The sequence below is a fragment of the Anolis sagrei genome, chromosome 1, assembly GCF_037176765.1.
Source record: "Anolis sagrei isolate rAnoSag1 chromosome 1, rAnoSag1.mat, whole genome shotgun sequence".
NCBI lineage: Eukaryota > Metazoa > Chordata > Lepidosauria > Squamata > Dactyloidae > Anolis > Anolis sagrei.
Window position 1 is genome coordinate 57,867,161 of NC_090021.1, and position 24,515 is coordinate 57,891,675.

The window sequence follows — 24,515 nt, forward strand, 5'->3', positions numbered from 1 at the left end:
AACTGAACTGCATTATATGGTCAATGCAAAAAATCCCTTAGACATCACTGTAATAATAAATAAATAATAAAAGCTTTATTTATACCCTGCCACCATCTCCTGAGGGACTAGGGGCGGCTCACAAAGCACTCAAAGCACAAAATACAACAAGTGCATAACACAAAATCAGTGACAACAACATAACAACATAAAACTCCACTGGTGAATCCCACTTCAGTAGTGTCCCTTCATACTACTTTCTCCCATGATAGAAAAGTAAACTGCTGCACAGGAAGTTATTACTATCATAGGAGAGGCAATAATGAAATCCTCATTATTATGTAGAGAAAAACACACATTTTCTTATTATATTGTGTCTCTATATTTACACCTTGAGCATATCCCTTGACCTCCACAATGACAAACATTATTGAAACTTTAACTTACATGTGATTTTGACCAGTAAATGAATACTTCAGCAACCATACGGAACAGGTCCTCAGCTTCAGGGTTAGGTTCTTTCAGCCATTTTGCTCTGAAATCAATTAAAAAAGTATTGTGCACTATCTCTGTTATTATCATAATACATAAAGTAGTTTCAATAATGTTCATATAGCAGAAGCTATAGGTAATATATGTCATATACACACACACACACACACACACACACACATATATATAATCTTCTGGGTTGTTGAAAAAATGTTTCTTTTTAGAGTCTTTTTAAAAAGCTTAACATGTTTGTTTTTTTACCAGCTAAAACTTTGAAAAAGAAAAACACCCAATCATAAGTGCTTATGCAACTCCACAACTCAGGATCATTTTACACTTTTATATCTATAAAACATAATTTACTGAAAAATAGACATATAGACTGCACAGATAAAGTGGTTTGAGTAGTTGACTGAAACCAGTAAGGACCCTGTTCAAATTCACCTCAAACATGAAATTCATTTAGTGACCATAGATTTTAAATACATGTGATGGTTTTTTTATATGCACTACATTATGCTAACAACAAACCCAGTAACTATCTATATGTCAAATAGAGGCAGAAAAAGTGTCATTGGGCTGCAGTTCTCATCAATCCTAGCCAGCATTGGCAATGGTGAGGAATGCTGGTAGTTATATTAACACACAATTTCCAATTCAAATCAGTAATTCAGTCCTGTTGCCAATTCTTTGAAGTTATTCAAAGATTATTATATTATAATTGTTCCTACCTCATGTTATCCCATTTGTGGAGAGATAATAAATATCCCACTTGGTATATAATGATGAAAATTTGAGAATTTCTTCCCCCCCCCCCCCCCCCCTTATTTTTAAATATGGGTACTGGCCTGGTCCATTAAATTGTTCTGGCAGAAACATTATTATGTTTTGTGGGTTGGCAACTTTCAGAAATTTGAGCTATGTTGTCATAGGAATCCCCAAGTAATCCATGAGTATGCACTGCATGTACCTGTTGTAGTCCACAAATCTGATCAACAATGGGTAGAATGCGTAGAGATCACGTGTTAATATAGTGAACTCATCTAGGATAAGGAGTTCCGTCTCAGACATGTCTCCTCTGCCTTCTGCTCTTAAGTGCTCTTCATCAGCAATAACGAGGGCAGCTTTTTTCTTTAGCTTCTCCATCAGTGGCAGAAAATGTGTCTTTAAGAGCTGAGGCTTCACTTTGCTTATGATAGGCTGAGAAAACACTATGTAAGGAATCCATTAATATCATAGCATATATATATACCAAACAATAGCAAAATATGGTATGCTCCACAATAACTCTTATTACAGATTCTTCTTTGGCTACCCATCTATGTTGCATAAATGGCAGAGGTCTGATTATTGCTTCTGTCTCTAACTTTAAAACCTAACATATTGATATAATCTCCACTCATACCTGCCCATTTTCTCTGTTCTTTCAATGAAAACTATAAAATTTAAAAATATATTGTAGTGATTCTATTGTTATCTGCTTTGAAGAGAAATAAAGAAAGATACAAATAATAATAATAATAATAATAATAATAATACTGAAAAAGGTTTAGATTATTGATGTTGCCATATCAGGTGACAGTCGCATTGAGGAAAAACAACATTAAAAACTCAGCCATTATCAGGAACTTAAAATCGAACTGTAAAGGTTCTGGCATAAATCAGTCCAGGTGGTCCCAGTGGTCAACGGCACACTAGGTGCTGCGCCAAAACATCTCAGCCGGCATTTGAAAACAATAAACATTGAAAAAATCACAATCTGTCAACTGCAAAAGGCCACCTTACTTGGATCTGCACGCATCATTCGAAAATACATCACATAGTCGTAGACACTTGGGAAGTGTTCAACTTGTGATTTTGTTAAATGAAATCCAGCATATATAGCTCATTTTCTGTGACATACTGTGTTTTAGTGTCAGTAAAATAATAACAGTAATAGTAATAATTTTACCATTTAGAATATCTTTGTATCTACCTCCCTGACATATTTATGTTCCATTTTACTGCTTAAAGTCAGTTCAGAATACTTTACTGAAATAATCATTTTACTTTGCTCAGTCTCTTAAAAATATCCCTTCTCATCTTAACATCTTATATGACAAAAAATAGCCAAATCAACCAAATAAAGTATGCTAATTTACTTTCAATTTACCTGCTAATCTCTTCATCCAAGCTCCTTCATCTATGCCCAAGTTATTATATATGATTTTCAGTATGTTTCCCAGAAGTGTATTCATATGTTCGGAAGTCAAAGCCGTGCAGCACATTTCGCTCTTGTCAGGATTGCTTTCTGGTCCGTGTTCCCACCAATGTGACATGTAGCTACAGAGCATGGGCAAGACAACTTCCATGACATGAGGCATTTGTGTATAGCGAATGCCAGACTCAGCTAATTCCACAATTTCTTCCATCAGTTTGTCTAAAGAAGGAATGTTTGGACAGAGCTCTTCTACACTGTTGGGTAAGCTGAGACCTAGAAGAAAAGAACAAAATACATAAGAGACCACAATAAAATGAAAACAGATATTACATGGATTTTGATGTTATTCAGACACTCCTCCCCTTGTTTTCATTCCATGGGGGTGTGGAGAGGCTATTTTTGACATCTTTTACTGATTCTTTAAACAGCTGCTATTGACATTGCTCTTTTTTGATAACTTAAAACATCATGCTCACAGTGGAAGAAGTAGTAGAAATAATACCTGAACACCTGCCAGGGAAAAATGAAAAAAAATGGATGTAACAGCAGTGGATAACTCTACACAGGGAACACTATTTCCTCAATATCTAGCTTTGAAAGATCCTCAGTGTTACAATCTGCCCAATATATCCATATTTCTATTTTCAGGTGGTTTGATTTGTAGTAAGCTATTATGTTCTATGAATGAGCATGTACACATATTGAGGATGGATGTAGGATGGATCAGTTGTAGAGCTGAAATATAGTATTATCTTTTAAGTGTGAGAAAGTGTAACAGAGACTATCATGAGGTCCTGAGACTGGAAACAGAGGACCACATACATGAGAGGGAAAATAAGACCCAAAGAAACAGTAGTATATGGGGGAAGAAATAAAAGTAAATACTAAAATTGTAAAAGCAGACATAAATATTTCCTCCTCCTCCATGCACCTCCAAGTCCATTGACAGAAACAAGTATAATAGAGTAAAGTGAATGGTTCACTGACAAGGACTGGCCTGGAAAATTCCCTGTATTGTAACATGGCTTATTATTCTGGTCATCCCTTTACAGTGCCTTGTGCTTAAGGACATCCGAGAGGAAGGAATGAGAAAATAGCTGTGCTTGGAAATAGTTTTCCAAACCAATAGGTGCTTTCCTGTTGTGGAAGGCCAACTTTTCCACTTCTCTGTTGCTTGAGACAAACGTTTCACCAAATATCATGATAGTGCTGGCCCTGTCAGACATTGAGAATTATGCTCTTGAAACTAAGAAAAATGTTCAATAGCAGCAGTCACAGAAACAGAGAAGTCGTGTTAAAAAAATCACACATGTCGTGCAGTAAACTATGGATAATATATGAAATTAATATTTCAAAAATATTTACATTTGGAAAGAATACATACCTGTTCTGTCTTTTGTAGTCTTGGTATTATAAATGGAATACGTGTTGTGATTGTTTAGGTGAGTTTCTAAAAATGCCACAGGAAAGGCTCCAGCAAAAGCAGCTAAGCATTCACCTAGAGCAGAACGCTGCCTACAAATTGAAACATTTTTGTGATTTTATTTTTTGAAAACTTTTCCTTTCACTTACATATAGTTATTATAATATCATGCTTATATTTATTAAGAATTTTAAGCTTTTCAAAGATATTATTTCATAATGTTCCATTATAATGCCAGAGTATAGTAATTATACTTGTTTCCATTTTATGGAAACCTATCACAAGGTTTTCTGAAGCTGAGACTATGTGACTGAGTCAAGGTCTCCAGAGTTGCACTCCAACACTCTTACCTCTACATTGGTTCTCATATTAACTATACTCCAAATAAAGCAATGGAAAAACCCAGTGATTAGAGATTTGGGATAGAATTGCGCTGCCTGGCTTTTAGATGGAGTGATTTTACCCTTCTTTGCCTACTGGTTAGAGAGAAACATTGGCCCTCTCATTATGTATAAGGCTTGGATCAGGCATAGCCACACTGGTCTATTTAAGTTGGCACACCCCAGATCTCAGCCTCTTTACTCATTACAACCACTTAGCCACTTTCCTAGGTTGACCTAACTAGGCTTTGCCAACCAAGAATTTCTAACCTTCCTCTGAATTGTTTTGAACATGCTTTGTTCTTCTTTGTCAGTTTTATGTTGTATTGATGGTAGGTTTAGCTGTTTCCTTCTGTTTTCGGTCAGGGTGCAGACACTTGGTTACATGCATATCTTTTTAGCTTTCTGAGGCACCTCAAAGTAAAGAAATTTACTCATATGCATCATGTTGCTGGTCAGTGCAAGGGAAGAGGTGAAGTGGTTTCTTATCCCAGGTGAAACCCTCTTCAAGTGGGTTTCACAAGGGCTTCACTGCGATTCTCAGCTTCTATTCATGGTCAGCCAGGATGATAAACCTTAGTTTAAAGTCAGGAAGCCATTTCCTCTTAAGGAAGCTTCCCTTCACTTTCTATAACAAGTGCTTGCAAATGTCATGTTGCTGCTATATTGCCAATTCCTATTTGTCATAAAATTGTGGCCTTCATTGCCTCAGTGCTGTTGAACATAGCACAATTGAATATAACATTACAACTACAAAGTTTGAAACTGTGCTTCAGAAGTTCCCACTGAGCCATGAATTTAAACATGTGACCTTGGGACAAGGACTGTCTCTCAGACTGTTCTACCTAACAGGATTGCTTTGGGATAAACTAGAGTTAAAAACCCAATAGTACTTCTTCAACTTAATGGAGGAAAGCTATGATAAAAAAATTACATGTTTGGCAGAATTTTAAAAAAATGTTTTTTAAAGAAATAGTTTAACTAAAATGATTAATAAACATTTCCAGACAGTAGCAACTCCAGGATTCCAATCCCAAAAATTCACAACATGTTTTGGATGATGTATAGTGCCCCCTTACCGTTCCACGTAGATACTCTTGCTGGTTCCCAGAGCATACAAGCTGCCCAATATTCTGTAACAAGAGATTTGAACATCTTCCACTAAAAATGAGAAAAGCACAAAATATTTTAATGCATTGCATGTTACTCATATAAAGAAAATAGAACACAATAAACTTTTCAGAAAACAATTTTAAACAATGAGAAATTGAAGCATTTTATATTGATTTTTTATAAATGTGCAAAAACATAAGATGATGAAGTAAAATTACATTCTCTTCAGCTAGTTCAAGTTAAAACAATGCATTTTGGTATACAGTTGAGTAATTAAACACTATATCATAATAGTATCATTATTTAAAGTTAACATTATGTTGCCACAGCATCTGTTGAGACTACCATGATCCAAATATTTCACTCAGTGGGATTAACTCTGGAATTCTTCTTTTATAGTGATTGAAATAGTCCAGTAACACAGCACAAACCAATTACATCTGGTTATCAGGATTACTGGAAGACTGGCTTTCATAATGTCAACATAAGAATTTTAGCAACATGTAAATGCATATGTCTTTATTTCAATACTTACATATCAGATCTTCTCCAAATTGATGCTGTCCAATATGTTCAAACAAGGAAGATAGCACTGGCAGGAGAGCTACAGTGGTGTAATTAATTATTTGTGTCACTCCTTTTGGTTGACTCCTGGTATGTGTGAATTGCCCTTGTTTAAGGTTCTCCATTGTTTTCTCCAGATCTTCTGCAGCATTATCCAGAAAGGTTCTCAAAGCCATTTTAACAGACTCCAAACCTGTCTTCATCACCGTCCTGCATGTCAGATGCACATACAATTATAGTAAATGGTTAATTTAAATTCATTAAATTGATAACTAATTAATTCCTTGTTTTCTTTTAGCACATGTAACATTCAGGATTGAAGTCCTGTGGAACACTAACAACCGATATATAACTAGTCATAGAAATTTCACAAGAGGGCAGTAGATGCCCATGGAACTATGGCATTTCTGTAGTCTGTGTCAAAAGAAAATCCTAAAGATTTTGAAGGGACATTGCATCAGTCAGTGGGATGGAAGAGACTTCCAATTGAATGGGGAAGCCAAAGAGAAAGGTTGGAGACTTTTCAAGGAGCTGGAAAACCTTTTGATTGTAGAACTGGCACTGATACAATGTTGCTTTCATTAGTACCCCTCAAATTCAAAAGCTTCATTTTAAGACCTAGAATCTATATGTGGAGTTGGTTTCCAAAAGGTGCCAAATTCCAAAATTGAGGGGGAAACTTATAGGTAGAAGGATATTGATGGAGAGGAGTAGAGTATTATCTCCAGATCAAAATTATCAAAATGTATTGAGCACTTAAGTACAGAGAAAATTGCTTTTTATAGCACAAGAATGCATATCCTCAGCATGTTTTTTTTATTACTGTAAAATTTGTTTAGATGGATTTGGTACCTTTTGGAAACGCTCCATATATTCATTCTATAAAGTCAGATAATATGCATATTGTGGCAATGTTGCATACATTTATTTTACCATGCAAGCATGGTTCATTACTTAATTTAGGTGTGATGATGTTATTTTTTTCCAAAGACATAAGATTCTCCCAACATGCCAGCATTGGATAGGGGTGAAATTCTTAAACTTACATTTTATTTGAAATGTGTTTTTTTTTTGTGGTGTAGATGCATGGATAGATTTTCTTTGTAATATGCATTACTAATACTTCAGGTTTTGCAACAATTTTCAATACAGAGTAAACTATGGAGCATCGTGTTCCCCATCACTTTTTTTGTAATGACTGCCATGATTTGGAAATAAAACAGTAATGCACAGTAAACTGTGTTTCATTTTACCTTGCATCCAAGGTTTGACCCAAGATATGAAGACAATTGACAATTGAAGTTGCATCATTTCCTAAGAGAATGGTAGGATAAGAGAGAGATCTTGTATTATAGTGTTCTCTTTTTTAAAACAATGCTGGTGAATGTAGAAGTAGAAAATGCACATTAAAGGAGGAAATGTTCCATATAATATTAATTCACATATTGTTTCAAACTTTTTTAGCAGATGCCAAAAACAGAAACAATGTTGTATCACTATACAACTGGCTGAAGCAGACAAAACACAATAATGAAAATGGTGAGCAATTCATAGCATATTTATGTGATTTAAAGGACAAATAAATCTCTGTATTGTCTAGAATAGGAGCAACCTTGCAGTCTAATCTAAAGCAGAAAATCCAGTCTCTTTCCCCACTTTTTGTACAAGTTCATTAAATTTGGAGCATTATGAACTGTGATACTATGAGCCACTATGGAATGGCCAGTACATTGAGAATAGCACAAACATGAGTGTCTAATATCTTGTTGCAACTTTCATTCAATTATACAAATCTATTTTCATTGAAATGACTTCGCAGAAGGCACTAGCCAGAAACAAGGTACAAAATGTTTTATCTGTACTTCTAGAAATAAAACAAATGTATTCTCTTCGAAGGGAAATACATTTTCTTGGAGATTTGCCATAGATGTCTTCTGTGGGCTTATGAAAACATTTATACAAAAAAGTTTGATTCCTAACAACATTATAAAAGTCAAAGATACAATCTAGCCAGAAGTAAATATGATTGGCTCTTGATTTCAATAGGATGGTAAAGAATACACTATAGTGTTTTGCTATGAAATGAACAAGACTTCAGTGTGTTGCTTACCCTCAATCAGATTATGCCATTTTTATATGTAATAATGCACAAAACATTGTGATCAAGAACCGCTTTGAGTCTCCTTCAGGAGAGATAAAGCAGGATATAAATATAACAACAACAACGATGATGATGACAACAACAACATGTTTAAGCTCACATAAGGAATTTGTCAAGATTGGCATGTGCTCTACATGATCATCATCTACACATGATGTCTAGGCCCAACATTGCTGGAGAAATTATACTGTTTAGCTGGTATACACCACTTGATGTCCACCAGGAAGTAGCAGCCAGCAATAAAAGGACCAAAGCATTGACATCTCTGCCCTATCCTCTGTTCAAATATCAGCCAACATACCAATTACTTAAATCAAGAGACAACTTTCTAAGATCTATAGAGGTACTAGCAGAAACACCTCAGCAAACAAGTCCAAAAGTGGCAGATAAAAATCCAGAACCTCAGTGGCTGATAGTGGGTGAGAAGACTGGGAGACTTGGAAGGCACTGAACAGATGGTGCTCTGGCACCACAAGATGCAGAGCCAAACTTAAGAAATGGGGCCACAAAGTGGAGTCCGTGACATGCCAAGTGTGGAGAAGAGCAAACCATAGACCACTTATTACAATGCAGTCTGAGCCCCGCCACATGCACAATGGAGGACCTGCTTATAGCGACACCAGAGGCACACCAAGTGGCCAGTTTCTGGTCAAAGGAAATCAAGCATAATGCCAAGTTTTTAACAATGTGTTTATTATACATTATACCTGTATTCTCAATTTGCTTCTAACATGATAAATACATACATACATACATACATACATACATACATACATTATAATCAAAGTGGAGTATAGGAAAACTTTAGCAGCTCTTAAAGTAAATAGAACTACTGTTTTTGTGCATCATCATAATAAGAACAGTATTATATTATGTTCTTATTATTATACTTGCTATTCATAAAACCATTTATATGAAGTTTGTCAACTATAACAATTTTAAACCAATAAGTTAGCTTTATTTTTGTTTAGATATATGACTGAAAGCATGCTGAATGATCTCAGTTTCAGGCAGAATTCTGTCCACAATGTCCAGATAAATCATCCAAAGAAAATGAAAGTAAACAAAAAAAATCTAACAATATGGATAAAGTCTCAAAAATTCAGAAATACTTAGTAATAATAAAAAGTAATTAATGGGTATGAAATCAATTAAAAAGCAATTTAAAATGATCACAGTATGAATCAATGTATCTAAATAAATGTCTTGGGGATAAAGAATATTTGATGCAGAATTAAATATATTTTCCCTAGCTAACATATGATGAAAATAAATGATTGTAACTGATTTCTTTAAAATATTTCTACATATCCTTTTAAAACATTTTATATATTTCTTCTCATTTGGGGTAAAGAGATCATGAAAAAACCCAAAATATAAAATATTACAAGATAAGTTACATAAGTTTAAAACATCTACAGTAACAGCAACCAAAGGCAAACAACTAATGAGGTTCTGTGCTCCACACCATTACCTGGCAATAAATTCCATCAAATTTAATCCCCACTTAATAGACGAACATTTAAACTTGGCTTGGAAAAGGGATTAAAGGAGGGGGAGAACCATGCCTTTGGAGGCTGCCACTACTGGTTAAAGTCCTTTCCCTATTAGTCTCACCTCTAATTGATATGGTGTTTCTAGAAAAGCCTTGGAAAATATATAAGTTGTTATGCCTTATAACAATACATACCAATGTGACCATACTATATACCATATAGACTTGAGGTAAAAAATCCTATGTCAGAAATCCATCAATGACACACATACATTGTTGTATATATCCATCTGTGCCTTTCCATGAGAAAGGTGCTCAGGAAACAGTTGGTATCTCTAAAAGAGACTTGTAATCCCAAAGAAAGGAGAAATTGAATATATATGTTAAAAAAATAAATGACTGCGTGTGTATCTTTACAACAGGACAATGCTAACAAAATCAATAACTGTCTGTATGTGGAGGGGGAGGCGTGTCAAATATGCATCACACCTTCACTTTCCTATGAGGAAGTTCCTGTTTATAGAATGCCAAATAAACAGAAGGACACTCCATGGTATCCTCATACCCTCTCCCATTGCTATTTAATATTATGTGGCTACTAAGCATACTTTGGTCATTATAGAGTACTTTTGACCCTGATATATTTAAATTGTTGTTGTTTTTTAAATCCCACCCTTTTCAGCGTTTTTTTTCTTTTCTTGCCTACCCTTCATTGTCACGGAGAGTGAACAAACTGGCTTGGGTCATGGTGAATGGTTTGGGTTTTCACATTTATCACCCTGAAATTACTTAAAAATGACCTGAGTTACTAAGGTTGGTTGGTGTTCATCTTTCTGAATTTACAGCTATTTCTTGGTGATTTGTGGCTCTGGTAGGGAATAGGGAGCTCAGTAGACACTGGCAAATATTGGGGGGAGCAATGATTTGGTGTTCACCTACTGGCATGATTTGGTGTTGGATGAGAATTTTGAACCTCCCCCTTTTGTGGGTCAAGCAATCTGGGGGATGGGGGATTAATATCCTGTCCCTGGGGCTGGTCTCTAGGGTCTTAATCCTAGTTAGAAGTCAAAAGCAACTTTGGGGGCTTATACCCCTTGATTAACCTTCCAGGATAAGAACTGGCTTTTCAGCAACCATGCAAATTGTGGATTGCTCTTAGGGGTTTGGTGTGATGCTCAAGGGGAGGTTGGGGGCTCCAGTCAAGGATGGCAGACTATTTCGTTGCTGTATCAGATCGCTCCCCCAAATAGTTTGATTATCCTCAAGAAACAGCATACATACATAACTATTCAATAAAAGTTGCCCTCAGTTCAATCCATTACTGTTATATGGTCTCTTTATTTATCTGGTTTGTCAGCAAATGGATCTCCACAGAGAACAATGTAAAATGCTTATGACCATTTTGAATGCAACATGCTACATCTTAATGTTGTCTAAATACCCTAAAGGCACCATACTCTGTTCTTGAAAGTTATGTGGGATCAGCTTGGATATATTTGGATAGGAGGCCGTCAATGAATTCCAGATGCTGTAGGCTATATTTCAGAGGAAGTAATTTGCAAAACTACCTCTGAGCATTCCTGCCTTAAAAAACCTTGCGGAATTTACAGAGGCAAAAATAAACATCTCCACATACAATGCCTTCTCCTACTATCTATAGATACATATTTGCTTTGAATCTCTATTTTTAAAACCAAACTATCAATACAAAGTTGGGGAGAAGATGGAATTTCTAGGCTATTTTTTAAAAAATCGCAGCAATTGACTATTGTAAAGGATTATTAGTGTTCCACCAAGATCACACCACTGGCCATGCAATCATGCAGCATGCAAAGATTCAGCACACACAGTGGCACAGAATGACAAAGAAAATCAAGGAATGCTCACACAAGTATTTGTCAAGGGTCTCCTTACCAAACAGTGATATCCTATGCCTGACAAGTACTCCAAGTTTGCAGAATAGGCTAAAGACAAGAGGCAGAAAAGATAGAAAGAGAGGGAGACAAGAAAACAAAGAAAGAAAAGTAATAGCTGATATATGAGCCAGAAACAGAAAACACGATGTTTGGCAGAAAAAGTTTTAACTCTGATTAAAATGTAGAATGGCAAGTAACAATGTTTTCTACTGCAGCTCTGTAACAAATATGATTAAGTATGCACACGTTTATGATTAAAGGAAAAGAAAAACTGGTAGTAGAACTATTTTTCAAAACCATTTTTTATAAAACTCTGAAGTCATTTAATATTAGAGAGTAAAATGTTAGTTTATGAGCCTCAATCATTTTTGACACACGAACAAGAGACAGTCAGAAAGAGATTGTCTGACTGAACAGAACAGACCATAATTTGAAACACTACACCAGCAGCTATATCAAAGAAGGTTTTTTAATGACTAGATAAGACAGATACTAAAAAGTCACATAAAAATGACTTTAGCAGTACCAGAGGAGCACATGGTACCAGAGGAGTAAGAGTTCACAATATGGTTTAGAACATATCCAGAGTGCATTAATCCAGAAGACAGGAGAGAACCCAAAGAGAATAGCACATAATTCTAGGCCTCACATTTACAATTAATTGAAATCTTAGCAGTTGTTTCACTTCTTCTGCCTCAAAAAACATGTGCATATATATCAAATAAAAAGTTCACAATGCAACTAGTCAAATTAGTTTAGGATAATATTGGTACATATATGAGGTGTAGCAATTGCATTGCAAACTCCTGACATTTAGAAAGGGGAAAACAAATTTAGCTCACAGTCTTTAGGTGATTGACATCTAAAGTAAACAATGCTGTGTAGATTTTACACTTTTTAATGAATCTACTCATGTTTCATAATAATGTTTTATTTATTTATTTATTTATTTATTTAATACCTTGTTACCATTTCTTTTTCCTTGTTAGAGGCATGCCCACCACTGCTGAGGGGTCTGCTTGCTGAGGAGAGGAAATATAGTCGATGGTTTTTGAAATACTGATCAATTAAAGGAAGTACAACCTGAAATAGATTTACAGGACAAAAAGAAAAATATATGGATTATTAGGTCTTTTCTGCTACTTCTCTTGTGAATTTCTTAATATACAAGCAATCTCCAAGTTATGAACAAGATAGGGTCTGTAGGCTTGTTCTTAAGTTGAATTTATTTGTAAGTTGGAACAGGTACATTTTAAAAGTGTAACACCAGCCACAGCCACACACACACACACACACACACACACACACACACACACATATATAAATACATACGTATATACATACATACATGCATACATACTTGAGTATATGCTGATCTGAATATAAGCTGAGGCACCTAATTTTACCACAAAAAACTGGGAAAACTTATTGACTCGAGTATAAGCCGAGGGTTGGAAATGCAACAGTTACTGGTAAGTTGTAGGTTTTTCAGGCTGTATGGTCATATTCTAGAAGCATTCTCTCCTGACGTTTTGCCTGCATCTGTGGCAAGCATCCTCAGAGACTGCGAGATTCCTCACAATCTCTGAGGATGCTTGCCACAGATGCAGGTGAAATGTTAGGAGAGAATGCTTCTAGAACATGGCCATACAGCCTGAAAAACCTACAACAACCCAGTGATTCCAGCTATGAAAGCCTTCGACAATACATAGTTACTGGTAAATTTAAAATAAGCATAGATACCAATAACATTACATTAATTGAGCTATCAGTAGGCTAAATATTTTTGACTATTTACATAAAACTGTAATTTAAGATAAGAATGTCCACCGCTGATTAAATCATTATTCTAACCTTCTTCAATGTGAACGTGTTTACGTAGCCTTCCAATAATCACCATAATTTATTTTAACTAAACATTTTGGGGAAAATGCTGTGTGTATATGAATAAGGAAAAGTGGCAAAGACTGGCGCTGAGAGAGGAGGAGGAGAAGGCACATGCTGTGCCAAGAGAGGGAGGAGAGCTGGGTTGCTGTGCAGAGAGGTGAGGGTCCTGGCAGGAAGGCGTAGGGCTGAAAGAAGTCCTTCTTTCAGCCCCATGCCTTCCCACCAGGACCCTCACCCAAGTATAAGCCAAGGTGGCTTTTTCAGCCTAAAAAAGGGCTGAAAAACTGGTCTTTTATTTGAGCATATACAGTATATGCACGCATGCATGCTTTGGCTAGCATAGGGAAGGATTAAAATCGCTGTGTTGTTTGTTTTGCTGTTTGTGCTTGTGTTTAGAAGATTTCACTTCATTTTCTGTCCCTGTGAAAATTGGATTTTGAACAATTTGGCTTGTTAGGGAAACAAGGATTGGTGATAAAGATTCAGTGGAGTCACCTTTTCCCCACGATAACTCTTTCAGGAGTGAATTTCTCTTCCTAAGGGTAGATTTCTCTCACTTCCTGTTGCCTCACCCGTTTGTAACTATGAGTTGTTTGTAAGTCGTACGTTTATAACTCGGGGACTGCATGTACATCTAATTTAGTGCAATTTTTATATCATGACATTTTTTTCGCTAAGGGACCCAAGGGAGCGAGAGATCTTTCTTTATAGAGGTCAAGGCTAGAGAAACTTTTGGGGGTGCTATTTTCAGTGTGGTCTTTTTCAGCCCCGTCCTGCTTTTGGCCTAAAGTAACCTAGGACAATAGAGCCTTGTGAAATCACCCCAACCCTCACAGAGGGCACAAGGGACAATTTAAGTTCTAAAACTAATAATAATGCAAGGTTGTGATACATTGTGAGTCTATGTTATATGTTTATATAGTAGCCGTGTCCCCTTCAAAATTTAGGTCATAAACCCTTTAACACTAAGATAAGGAAAAGACATGAGTCTTTGTTTTCTAATTTTTAATATTTAAGCATTACTTTTGATTCTGTATTTTAACCAATGATAATTGCAATAATTAAATATCAAAGAGAAAGAAACACAAGAAACAAGAAACTATAGCGGTTCCACTCCATTGCCTCCATTGTTATCCTATCCAGTGACCAGATGGTCATGTCTGGTTCCTGGAACTGTGCACTTGCTGACTTTGAGCAAGTCACACACTCCCAGATCCAAAGAAAAGCAAAGGCAAGCTGCCTTTCCAAACAATTCTTACCAAAAAAAAGGCCTAGTGAAAGGTTCACCTTATAGTTGCCATACATTGGAGTTAATCTGAAGGCCACAAGACGAATACAACACAATTAATAGCTGAGAATCAGAATAATATACTTTACTTTAGCAAAGAACTTGATTTCTTGTTCATAAGGAAATTGTTCTCCTTTGCCTCTACTGCCACCATCTGTATGAGAAAGCAAAAAAGATAAATGACACATGTTTAAATTAAATATTATTGTCAAATTGTAGGTCTTTGTACTGTTTCCACATATTTTAAAATTCAGCATTGCATTTGAACTGCATACTTAGTGTGCCTATTGACTGTTGTATCATGTCCATATACATATCTCAATTATTTTGAAAGCTTCATTCTTAATTTTAGCAAGTCATGCACTACAAAATAAACTCATTTTGTTCAATATACTTATTTTTCCAAACAATCCTCTTCTACCTAAGGACCATTAAGAGCAATGCATTACACTGAGAGATTTGTTTGTTTATTTATTTATGTACTCTATTTATACCCCACCTTTCTCTACCCCAAAGGGGACTCAAGGCGGCTTACATAGAGGAAATTATTCAATGTCTTAAAACACATACAATTCCATATCTGTTAATCACACTGCACTATTCTCTGAAGGCCTGATCCCACAGCCAAGTTTTTACCTTTCTTCTGAAGGCTCAGACAGAGGGAGGGCTCATCTAATGTCACTGGGGAGGGAGCTCCATAGCTGAGGGGCCACCACTGAGAAGGCCCTGTCTCTCATTCCCACCAGTCGCACCTGCGAAGGAGGCGGGACCAAGAGCAGGGCTTCCCCAGACTATCTTAATCTCCAAGATGGTTCATAGGGGGAGCTATGTTCAGACAGATAAACTGGGATGATACCGCCTTAAGCACATTGTAACACAAAGATAAATTCTAGCAGTTCATCCAAGCATTTTGAGCGCAATGGTCATGGTTCAGTTCTTAATTGCTGGTTTACAGATGCTCTTTTCTTGTGCTTACTTTTTGGCCCCTAAACTATGTTGAATTTATTTAAATTGTTCAGACTTAATTGTTCAATTATGGCTATTACAAAGTATTAATAACAGTAATTTTGGTTCTTTAAAAATTCAGCATGGGCAGATAGCACAGCTTTCTAATAGCCAATTAGTTATAGTAATTAATATCAAAATGTTCTAGAAACACGATGTATGATAAGAAAAGTTATTTTAATATTGCTTACCAAACTCCAGAATATACTGATGGGCTTCATCTACATATCGTATAAGCTGCTGAAGAAAACTGTAAGCAAATCGCTTCTCAATGGAGGGTGTATCTAGCTCAAGCTCCTTTAGACCTCTGGAATAAAAGAATACTAACATTTCCAATGAACTAAGAAGAAACTGAAGAAATTTTAAAAAGCAGAAATCATTAACACATTCAAATCAACAAAAGTTAGCTAAAACAGTAGCTATAGGCCTACTGATACAATTTTAAACGATTTTCTTTAAAACTACATCATGCAAAGTTTTTTTTTAAAAAAAGGTGTTCCACATATTGTTTTGATTTCTGTTTTTCTTTTCTATTTTGTACCATGTTACTTTGGTTCAAATGACCTTCTCCCCAAACAGCTATTCTGTTCATGGAAGACTGGGCTTTAACAGACGGGAGACATAATTTGTGTAGAATTGATTACTTATGTTTGAAAAAAAGGTTGTAACTACTTGAAAGTACAGATTTTCAAAATGCAACATCCCATGCCCCCGAATATGTTTTGCTGATCTAACTGATGGGTTGTAAAATTTTGTATTGCACACAGCCATGCTATGTAATCTAATTACTAGCCAACTGCATCTATGTATGTATTAGGTAGGCGTGTGTGTATATACATACACACACACACACCCATATTAGTATGTGTGTATGTATAAATGTATATAAAATTTTGTTTGTGTGCATGTGTACTCAAATATGTTATAGATTGATTATTCATTCAATTCTCTTATTTTTGGTTTTTTGGCACTGCAGTCTTTGATGTGCTTATATTCTTTTGATCAACCCACTTTTTAAAATTTTGATTCAGGATCAGGCCATTGTCAAATAGTATGTTGACAACCCTTGGCTTTCTACACTTTCCCTTTGCTAACTTCCCATCCTTTCTGAGGGAACCATAGTTTGCTGTTATATCCAAACTAAACTGTTGGTACTTGTTTTTAGGATTGTAAAAAAAGGCTTTGATTTTGGTTTGCAGGGCATGCACAAGCAATAGTGTCACAATGTAGGTATAATGGAAAAACCTGAATTGTTGCTAAAAATAAGATAAGAATTTCATAAAACAATTCCTGGTTACCCCTTATTCCATTTTATCTCAACTGTGATGCTGGTTAGGCAACACATACCACATGTTTGTGATCTTTTTTTTTCCAATCTTACACATTTTCAAAGTGATTTTTCAAAGTGAATAGTAAATTTTGAGCATATTATCTTCAAAATGTATACATACATACTTTTGGAACATACATATTTTGTGTGCATGGAGGGTGAACTGCCTCACTGATAGCAGAAATTGACTGATTTTGATGGCAAATAGAATTCTGATTTGTGTTTAGATTCAGGAGTAGCAGAATTTATGTTTTTTTATCGTATCTTTAATTTCAAACACTAAAGAAACAATTATTTTAAAATGTGTTACAGTTAAGAACAGTTATGTTAACTTCTCCTTTTTGCTAAACTTGTTTTTCAGCATCAATTCTAAAAGAAATTAGCACTGCTTTTTTCATGACAAAATAAATGTGTATCCTTTGACCCTAAACTAGCATTTAATAAAGGCTAAAAATCAATTAATTCCAGCATTGTTTTAGATTCACTAAAGCAACTCTGTGTGACACAGCAGACTATTGCTATGGGATTGTTGAAAAAAAATATTTTTCTTCAGTGGTTTGTTTTACATTAAACCACCATTAATACACCTTGAATATTTTACTAGGACCCATCCCTCCACACGCAAAACACTGTAACACTGGATTACTTACCTAGAGACCACATATCCATTTATTTGCAGGAACTTCAGGATATCTTGAGCTTTCTCTCTATCCTTTGCTTTTTCTTTGGCCGTCAGTGTATCATAGGGAACAAGTAAGGGGTGATTTCCTCCTCCCACTATTGTGAATTAAGAAAATAACAAAAAACTTAGAGTAAGTAACAGTTGTGTAAGAGACATTTAGGGCATGGGTATTCAGCCTTTTGGCCTCCCTGGGTCACACTGGAAGAAGAAGAATTGTATTAGGCCACACATAAAACCCACTAACACTAACAATAGTTGATGAGCAAAAAAAAATCTGTGCATAATTTTTGTAATATCTGCCACCACAGATAACCACAAAGAAGTCCTTGCACAATAATCCTAATTATGTGTTGCCCAGTTTGAAGGGTCTTTTAAAATAATCAGGCAGATCTTCCATCTGGACTGTTCGCAACTGCAATATGAATTACTGATAATACTCTGATATTTGTAGATGTAACATACTCTGATTATTTCATTCTAATCCACTGTCATCTCCAATATTTGCACTCAAGAACTGCACAATCAAGTTGCAAAAATAATCATAATAAATCTCATAGTATTTAAAATAAGTGTATGATTTTGTGTTGGGTTACATCCAAAGGTATTGTTGTAGTAGAGCCTGTGAGTAACGTTACAAACAGTAGTATGGGTGCCAGAAGGGGGAAAGGGTTACTCGGGAGCAGGAATCTGATGATGAGCAGCAGAGAAAGAGGATCCAGGACATATTTACAGCACCTACAAATATGGAGTCATTTGAGGAATTCTCTGGGGATGATGGGTCAATGAGTAAAGGAGAAGGAGGAGACACCATGGATTGGACTAAGATAAGAGATGTGCAAGCTATTTGTGAGGAGACTGGCAATCAGGGGATCCAACTGAGTCTTGGGGGGACCTAAGTCTTGACAGGAGATGGAGGACTTGGAGGGAAGGACAAGGGAATGCACGTGAAGAGCTGGGAGCAGCGGGGGATAATGATGGGGTGGTGGTCAGTTTAGCTTCTGATGATGATTTGTAAATAAAAGTGAGTTCAGTGTTGGGTGCTGTGTATTGGAAAAGATTCTTGTAGACTTGTTGCTGCCTGTTTCGTGTTCGCCGTTGGTTTAGGATCTGCAGTTTGGATCTCTTGATCGTTTGCGTGTTATTGACCCGGATTGGCTTCTTGTGAATTGGACTTCTCCCTTCCTGGACCTGGACCGGCTTGGCGAACACTGGAGCAGCGCTGTTTCGGATTTCTCCCGCTTCAACCCTGGATTTTGGCTGATGACGCTTCTCTTCCTGCGGCTACTGTGCCTTTTTGTTTTGCCTCAGAGCACTTTGTTTGATTCGTTCCTTTTGCATCCAGTTAATCTGGATTATATTCCTGTTTACCTTTTTGGACCAGGTCTGGTTGTTTCTTGAGTTTTGTCCAGTGGCACTACATTTAAGTACCTCTGCATCCTTTTTCTTTTGTTTTAATAAACTCTGTTTTGAAGCCACTTTTGAGTCTGGCCCTTTAAGGTGTCTGTGATTCTAACAGGTATCCTGGGTCACATTCAGCCTGTGAGCTAGAAAAGTCTGATTTAAGGTATTGTGATTCCTTCAACCTGAAATATATGCAGTATGCTTTCATAATTAATATATTATGTCTTAGCTGTAGGTCATATAAGAAAAATGGCCATTTTAAAATATCAAAACCAAAGAAAGGTGCCATAGAAAAACCTGAAAGTGGGAACCTGTGTCAATTGTGGTATTTCCCATATTTTTCAAAATGGACATGGAAATGCCTTTGCATTCCCACTGTTGCAGCCCAGGCACCTATTTGATCCCCTTTTCACCCAAATACCGCACAAATGAACAAAAATAGTTAGTTAATTAAGAAAAGAGTATCTAATATAAAAACAGTTTCAAAATACACCAACGAGCTAGATTTCCAGAAGCTTAACAAAAAGCAATAACCAACTCTGAACAGGAATTCTAAAAATCACTTAAGGTAAAAGCAAGAAACTAATCCAAGATTTCTCAGTTCTTGTGGGTTTTTTCGGGCTATATGGCCATGTTCTAGAGGCATTTCTCCTGACGTTTCGCCTGCATCTATGGCAAGCATCCTCAGAGGTGACCTCACCTCTGAGGATGCTTGCCATAGATGCAGGCGAAACGTCAGGAGAAATGCCTCTAGAACATGGCCATATAGCCCGAAAAAACCCACAAGAACTGAGTGATTCCAGCCATGAAAGCCTTCGACAATACATTAATCCAAGATTTGTTGCACTTCAACTAGAATTATATCCAAAATCTTAAAAGCATGAACATGACCATAATCCAAAGGACTCATACGTGAACTAAACTATAATCTCAAAGTCTTGAAACTTGAAACAAGACAGGTAATCCAACCAGTAGGCATAGAACTTAAACAGAAAAACAATACACAGATCCAACAACGGAACTCCTAACTCAGAGCTTCCAGGACAGCCAACTTGACACATGAAAATCCAATGTTTATCTTCCCACTGAACATTGACTCTAATTCCTTAAGAATACTCCATCTTGTCCATGACATCAACCTTTATCACACCTGAGTTCCCTTTGTTTACCTTTCAGTCTGTAGAACACCGGATTTGTCTGTTTCACACTATCTCTTCTGATTTGTAAACACTGGGTTATCTGTAACCTTCCTGTCTCCTCCACATTTCTTTCACAGTCTATCCCTGGCTGATTCTTATGAAAATCACTGCCTGTTTTCCTGATAACAGATCTACCCAAAATATTCCCATTGTCTCAAAAAAAAAATACTTGCGCTTCCCCCACAGAAACACCAGGCTTAACCAGAAAATCCTCGTCCTCATCCTCAGAGGCTTCACAGGCCTCTATATCAAAAGTAGTTTTCTACAGCTCAAGCTATGGACAGATCAGACTACTAAAAACTTTTCACACTTTACTTCACAAAAAAATTACCTTTTGCCTCAAGTTCCATTTTCTTTTTCTTTGCCCATATGTTATGATAGTTTTCAGCCATCATCTCAGCCATAGCCTGATGAAAGGAAATGGTATAGTACTTAATTATGCTTCACATTTTTAAAATCTATATATTTCTGCAAAAGTTGTTCCAGAAAAAAGTGAACGTCCTTTTATATTGTTTTTACATAACCACTTAATACATTAATTTTACAAATCTAAGGTTTAGATATGGTCTCAAACATATATTGGCTTAGGGTTTACATTCACACTGACCACTTAATCCAGAGTGAAACCACTATAGAAGGAAGCAGTGATGATTACATTGCAAATCCTGGAACTGGTTCTTTGAAACAGATGGTGCTTACATGTACTGCAGAGGTTGGCTTTGGACCAGTTCCAGGATCCACAGTATCCACAGATGGGGGTTTTTTCCCATTCCCATCCTCCACCCCAGAATATGCATGTACAGGTCAGGGAAGTACTCTTATTGTCTGTGCAGAAATTCACCTTCTACAGAGCTGATTTGCCATAAGATATGGCTTATACTAGACCACACAGGTAAGCATTAAGGGCTCTATTTTGGAGTACTACTTGGCTCTGCTTATTCCCGTTTAAAGGTTTTAAAGTGTGCTGCAGTGCACGTTCACAGCATGTGTAATATAACCACCATGCTATCACGCTGCCTTCAAGTTGCAACTCTATGATCTCAGCATGGGATTATGCCACAAAAGGAAGGAAGTACAGATGATCCAAATGTTGAATCTAAAGCCAATTCGACCAATGATATTCTGCCACTACCACAAAGAACCTTCCTTCCCCTCCCACCTGTACTGTTCCAAAATTGGCTTTGGGTGCTTTCATAGCTTTTCAGAACACATTTCGGAAATGTACAGTGGCCTGTTGAGGCTGTAAGAATGGCTCCCCCTCAGTTCTCCTGGTACAAATTATGTTTCGATTCTGGTCCCTGTGTAGAAAACTATAAAATACTGTGAAAGCACTAAAACAGTACAAGAAAAGAAAAAGAATACAGATAAATTCTATAGATTTGTTGAAACATTGGTTATGAATGAAATCTCTTTGTATATATAAGTATCATTTCTTGCTACCTAAGACAGGAGTTGAATACAGTAGGTGCTTTTCATTATTGTAGCAACAAGAAAAGCGAAACAGAAAACTCAGGATGTGCTTGCAACCAGTATGCTTAAATCAGTGACTTGATCTGATATATTTAAAAACAAAGCAAGTGTGAAAAGTGTACCAAATTTCTAAACAAAAATATTTTAAAAGTAAAGTTTGATATATTTTATTCCATACATTGTGTAATTGTATAATTTCCAATATTTTAATATATATAAAGGGTAGCCACCAAGAGATAAGGAGAGAATTTAGATTATATAATGGGAAAGTAGCAAACACTTCCTTCGTTGTTGCTAATACATTACATATGATATAACTTACATGCAGTTCTCTGGAGAGGGTAACATTACTCATGTCAATTGCACGGGGACTATAGCCATGGACAGTATCTACAGAAACCTGAATAAATATTAACAGATGTTTAAAGGAAAGATGAATGATACAGAAGTTTAATGTTAGCTTACAGAGGATAAATATTATATTAATGAACCAGTAGGGAAAGGGGCAATTGACAATGTATTCAGTTTACATATATTTTAATATTAAACTGCATAATGAGACAGATTAATGAAACCATATACTGAAAAGAATGCATTTAAGTACAAAATTATCAGTTTTTGTACACTTTGAACTCCATTCTGTCAATTTTCCATTTACTCCAAAGAATAATTGACATGTAGAAGGATTCAAAGTAAAATGACAAACATATGGATTAGAATCAAAAGATAAAACATGCAGGTCCTTAAAACAAAGACCTTACAAATATTTTGATAGATGCTAATGATTTAACTGCATCCAGCATTAGTTATTTCAGTCATAGTGACTGTATTATTAAAGTGAAGATATTTCACTGAAAATTTATACCTGATGCCCCTTGAAGAAAGGGTTTACCTTTCACAAAAGGAAAACATAATACTTAAACATAAATACCACAGTTGTCTTTCTCATACTCTCCCCTTGCAACTATCTAAAGATTAAGAATTCAAATTTTGTCAGTGATCAAAACTATTTTTATGAAGTATTGAAATAATAATAATTTATCACAAGTGGTTACATTTCTTCTAATCTATTTAAACCTCATGTTCCAAAAATTATGTCTCTCACACAGAGAAATCATTATTGCATAGTACATACAGATCTAAACAAACAATACAGGCATTCCACTACATCGTAATCTGAAAAGTTTTAAATATTTTCCCCAAATTTCAGAAATCTGTCATGATGTTGCAAAGAAAAAATATTTCAATAAAGCTACTACTTTTAAATTTTTGACGTGCTTTTTTTTATCACATCAGCTTTGGCATTGAAAAGAAATAAAAGTAATACATTGTTAATCAGTTAACCCCATTTAGGGATTTTAAAAAAATTACATTAGGAAAAAACCACAAAATTCAAATTTAGGTCCAGAAATGTAAGAAATGTATGTCATGTTTTCAACCTAAAAACAGTTTGGATTACCATTTAAATTCTCATTGGGATCAGGGGAAAAAACTCAAACAAGGCATTGTTTTTGTACTAACTCTCTCCATGCAGGTTACAAATAGGAAATCTGAAATACATGTAGATAATATGATTACTGTAATACAAAATTCAGATTGTTACTTGTAATACAGGTTGAGCATCTCTTCTCTGGAATTTCAAAATCCGAAATAGTTAAGAATCTAGAATTTTCCAAATGACACATTTGTTTTTTCATGGTTCAATGTCCACAAACTTTGTTTCATGCACAAAATTATGTAAACAATTGGTCCCGAGCATTTGGATAAGGCATACTCAACCTGTACTCAGAATTACATACAGAAACAGCTTTGATGTTTCTCACTACTCTTTTTAATATGTGAAAATATAACTGCAAACAAATCCTCATGGAGATGGTATGCCAAATCTGTGCCCTAAATGAATTCTTTATCATCAATATATATAACTAGAGGCTATAAGGGATTGCTGTTCTTTATAGAAGCACAAGAAATACTAGCAACTGGACACAGGATATACCTGACTTGTCTGTGATATCCGACGTGGTCTATTGTATAAAGCCATAGTATCGCCTTCCCTTGTTCTTTCAACCCGCCATCCCCAAGCAAGCATGGTTTTCAGAGACTCTTTGATTGGCCATCTATAAATTTCTTTTTCCTAGGGAAAACACATGTGATCATCCTATTAGTCATCAGCAACTGCTGGAGAAACTACAGCCTTCAAAATGCCTTACAAGTGGCTTCCAGTAATTCACCAGGATAGCTTTCAGACATTTCATCACAGCTGACTTAACATTCAAGATTATGATAAAACAAGACATCACTCAGCAAGTGCATATTGCAGAAGTAGATCTCTGAATGAAGAGATCTAGCTTAATTTATGCACTCTTTTGAAGCAACTTCAATTGCAATCAATGCCACTGATGTAAAGCAAAACAAAAATATGTATTTAGAATTGAAAGTGCAAGGATGGATTTATGATCATCTACATGATATGTGAAGATAATCTCCATCAGGAAGACTACTCTGGAACACACTTTTTATGGGTCTTAGG

The 24,515-nt window shown here is 35.8% G+C and overlaps 1 protein-coding gene across 9 annotated transcripts in view; it reads right to left on the reverse strand.

The window, feature by feature from the left end:
- Window positions 1-24,515, reverse strand: part of RYR2 (ryanodine receptor 2) — a 361,257-nt gene that overhangs the window by 68,151 nt on the left and 268,591 nt on the right. For all 9 annotated transcript variants that reach the window (XM_067464901.1, XM_067464907.1, XM_067464890.1 and 6 more), the window contains 15 exons: window positions 23,982-24,119; window positions 22,308-22,385; window positions 20,847-20,922; window positions 17,884-18,010; window positions 16,095-16,210; window positions 14,988-15,052; window positions 12,685-12,806; window positions 11,722-11,771; window positions 7,405-7,465; window positions 6,123-6,361; window positions 5,554-5,635; window positions 4,056-4,186; window positions 2,624-2,944; window positions 1,442-1,682; window positions 427-514 (listed from right to left, as the gene is read on the reverse strand). In XM_067464901.1, the coding sequence (XP_067321002.1) occupies window positions 427-514; window positions 1,442-1,682; window positions 2,624-2,944; window positions 4,056-4,186; window positions 5,554-5,635; window positions 6,123-6,361; window positions 7,405-7,465; window positions 11,722-11,771; window positions 12,685-12,806; window positions 14,988-15,052; window positions 16,095-16,210; window positions 17,884-18,010; window positions 20,847-20,922; window positions 22,308-22,385; window positions 23,982-24,119 (1,935 nt within the window). The remainder of the gene's footprint in view (window positions 1-426; window positions 515-1,441; window positions 1,683-2,623; window positions 2,945-4,055; window positions 4,187-5,553; window positions 5,636-6,122; window positions 6,362-7,404; window positions 7,466-11,721; window positions 11,772-12,684; window positions 12,807-14,987; window positions 15,053-16,094; window positions 16,211-17,883; window positions 18,011-20,846; window positions 20,923-22,307; window positions 22,386-23,981; window positions 24,120-24,515) is intronic.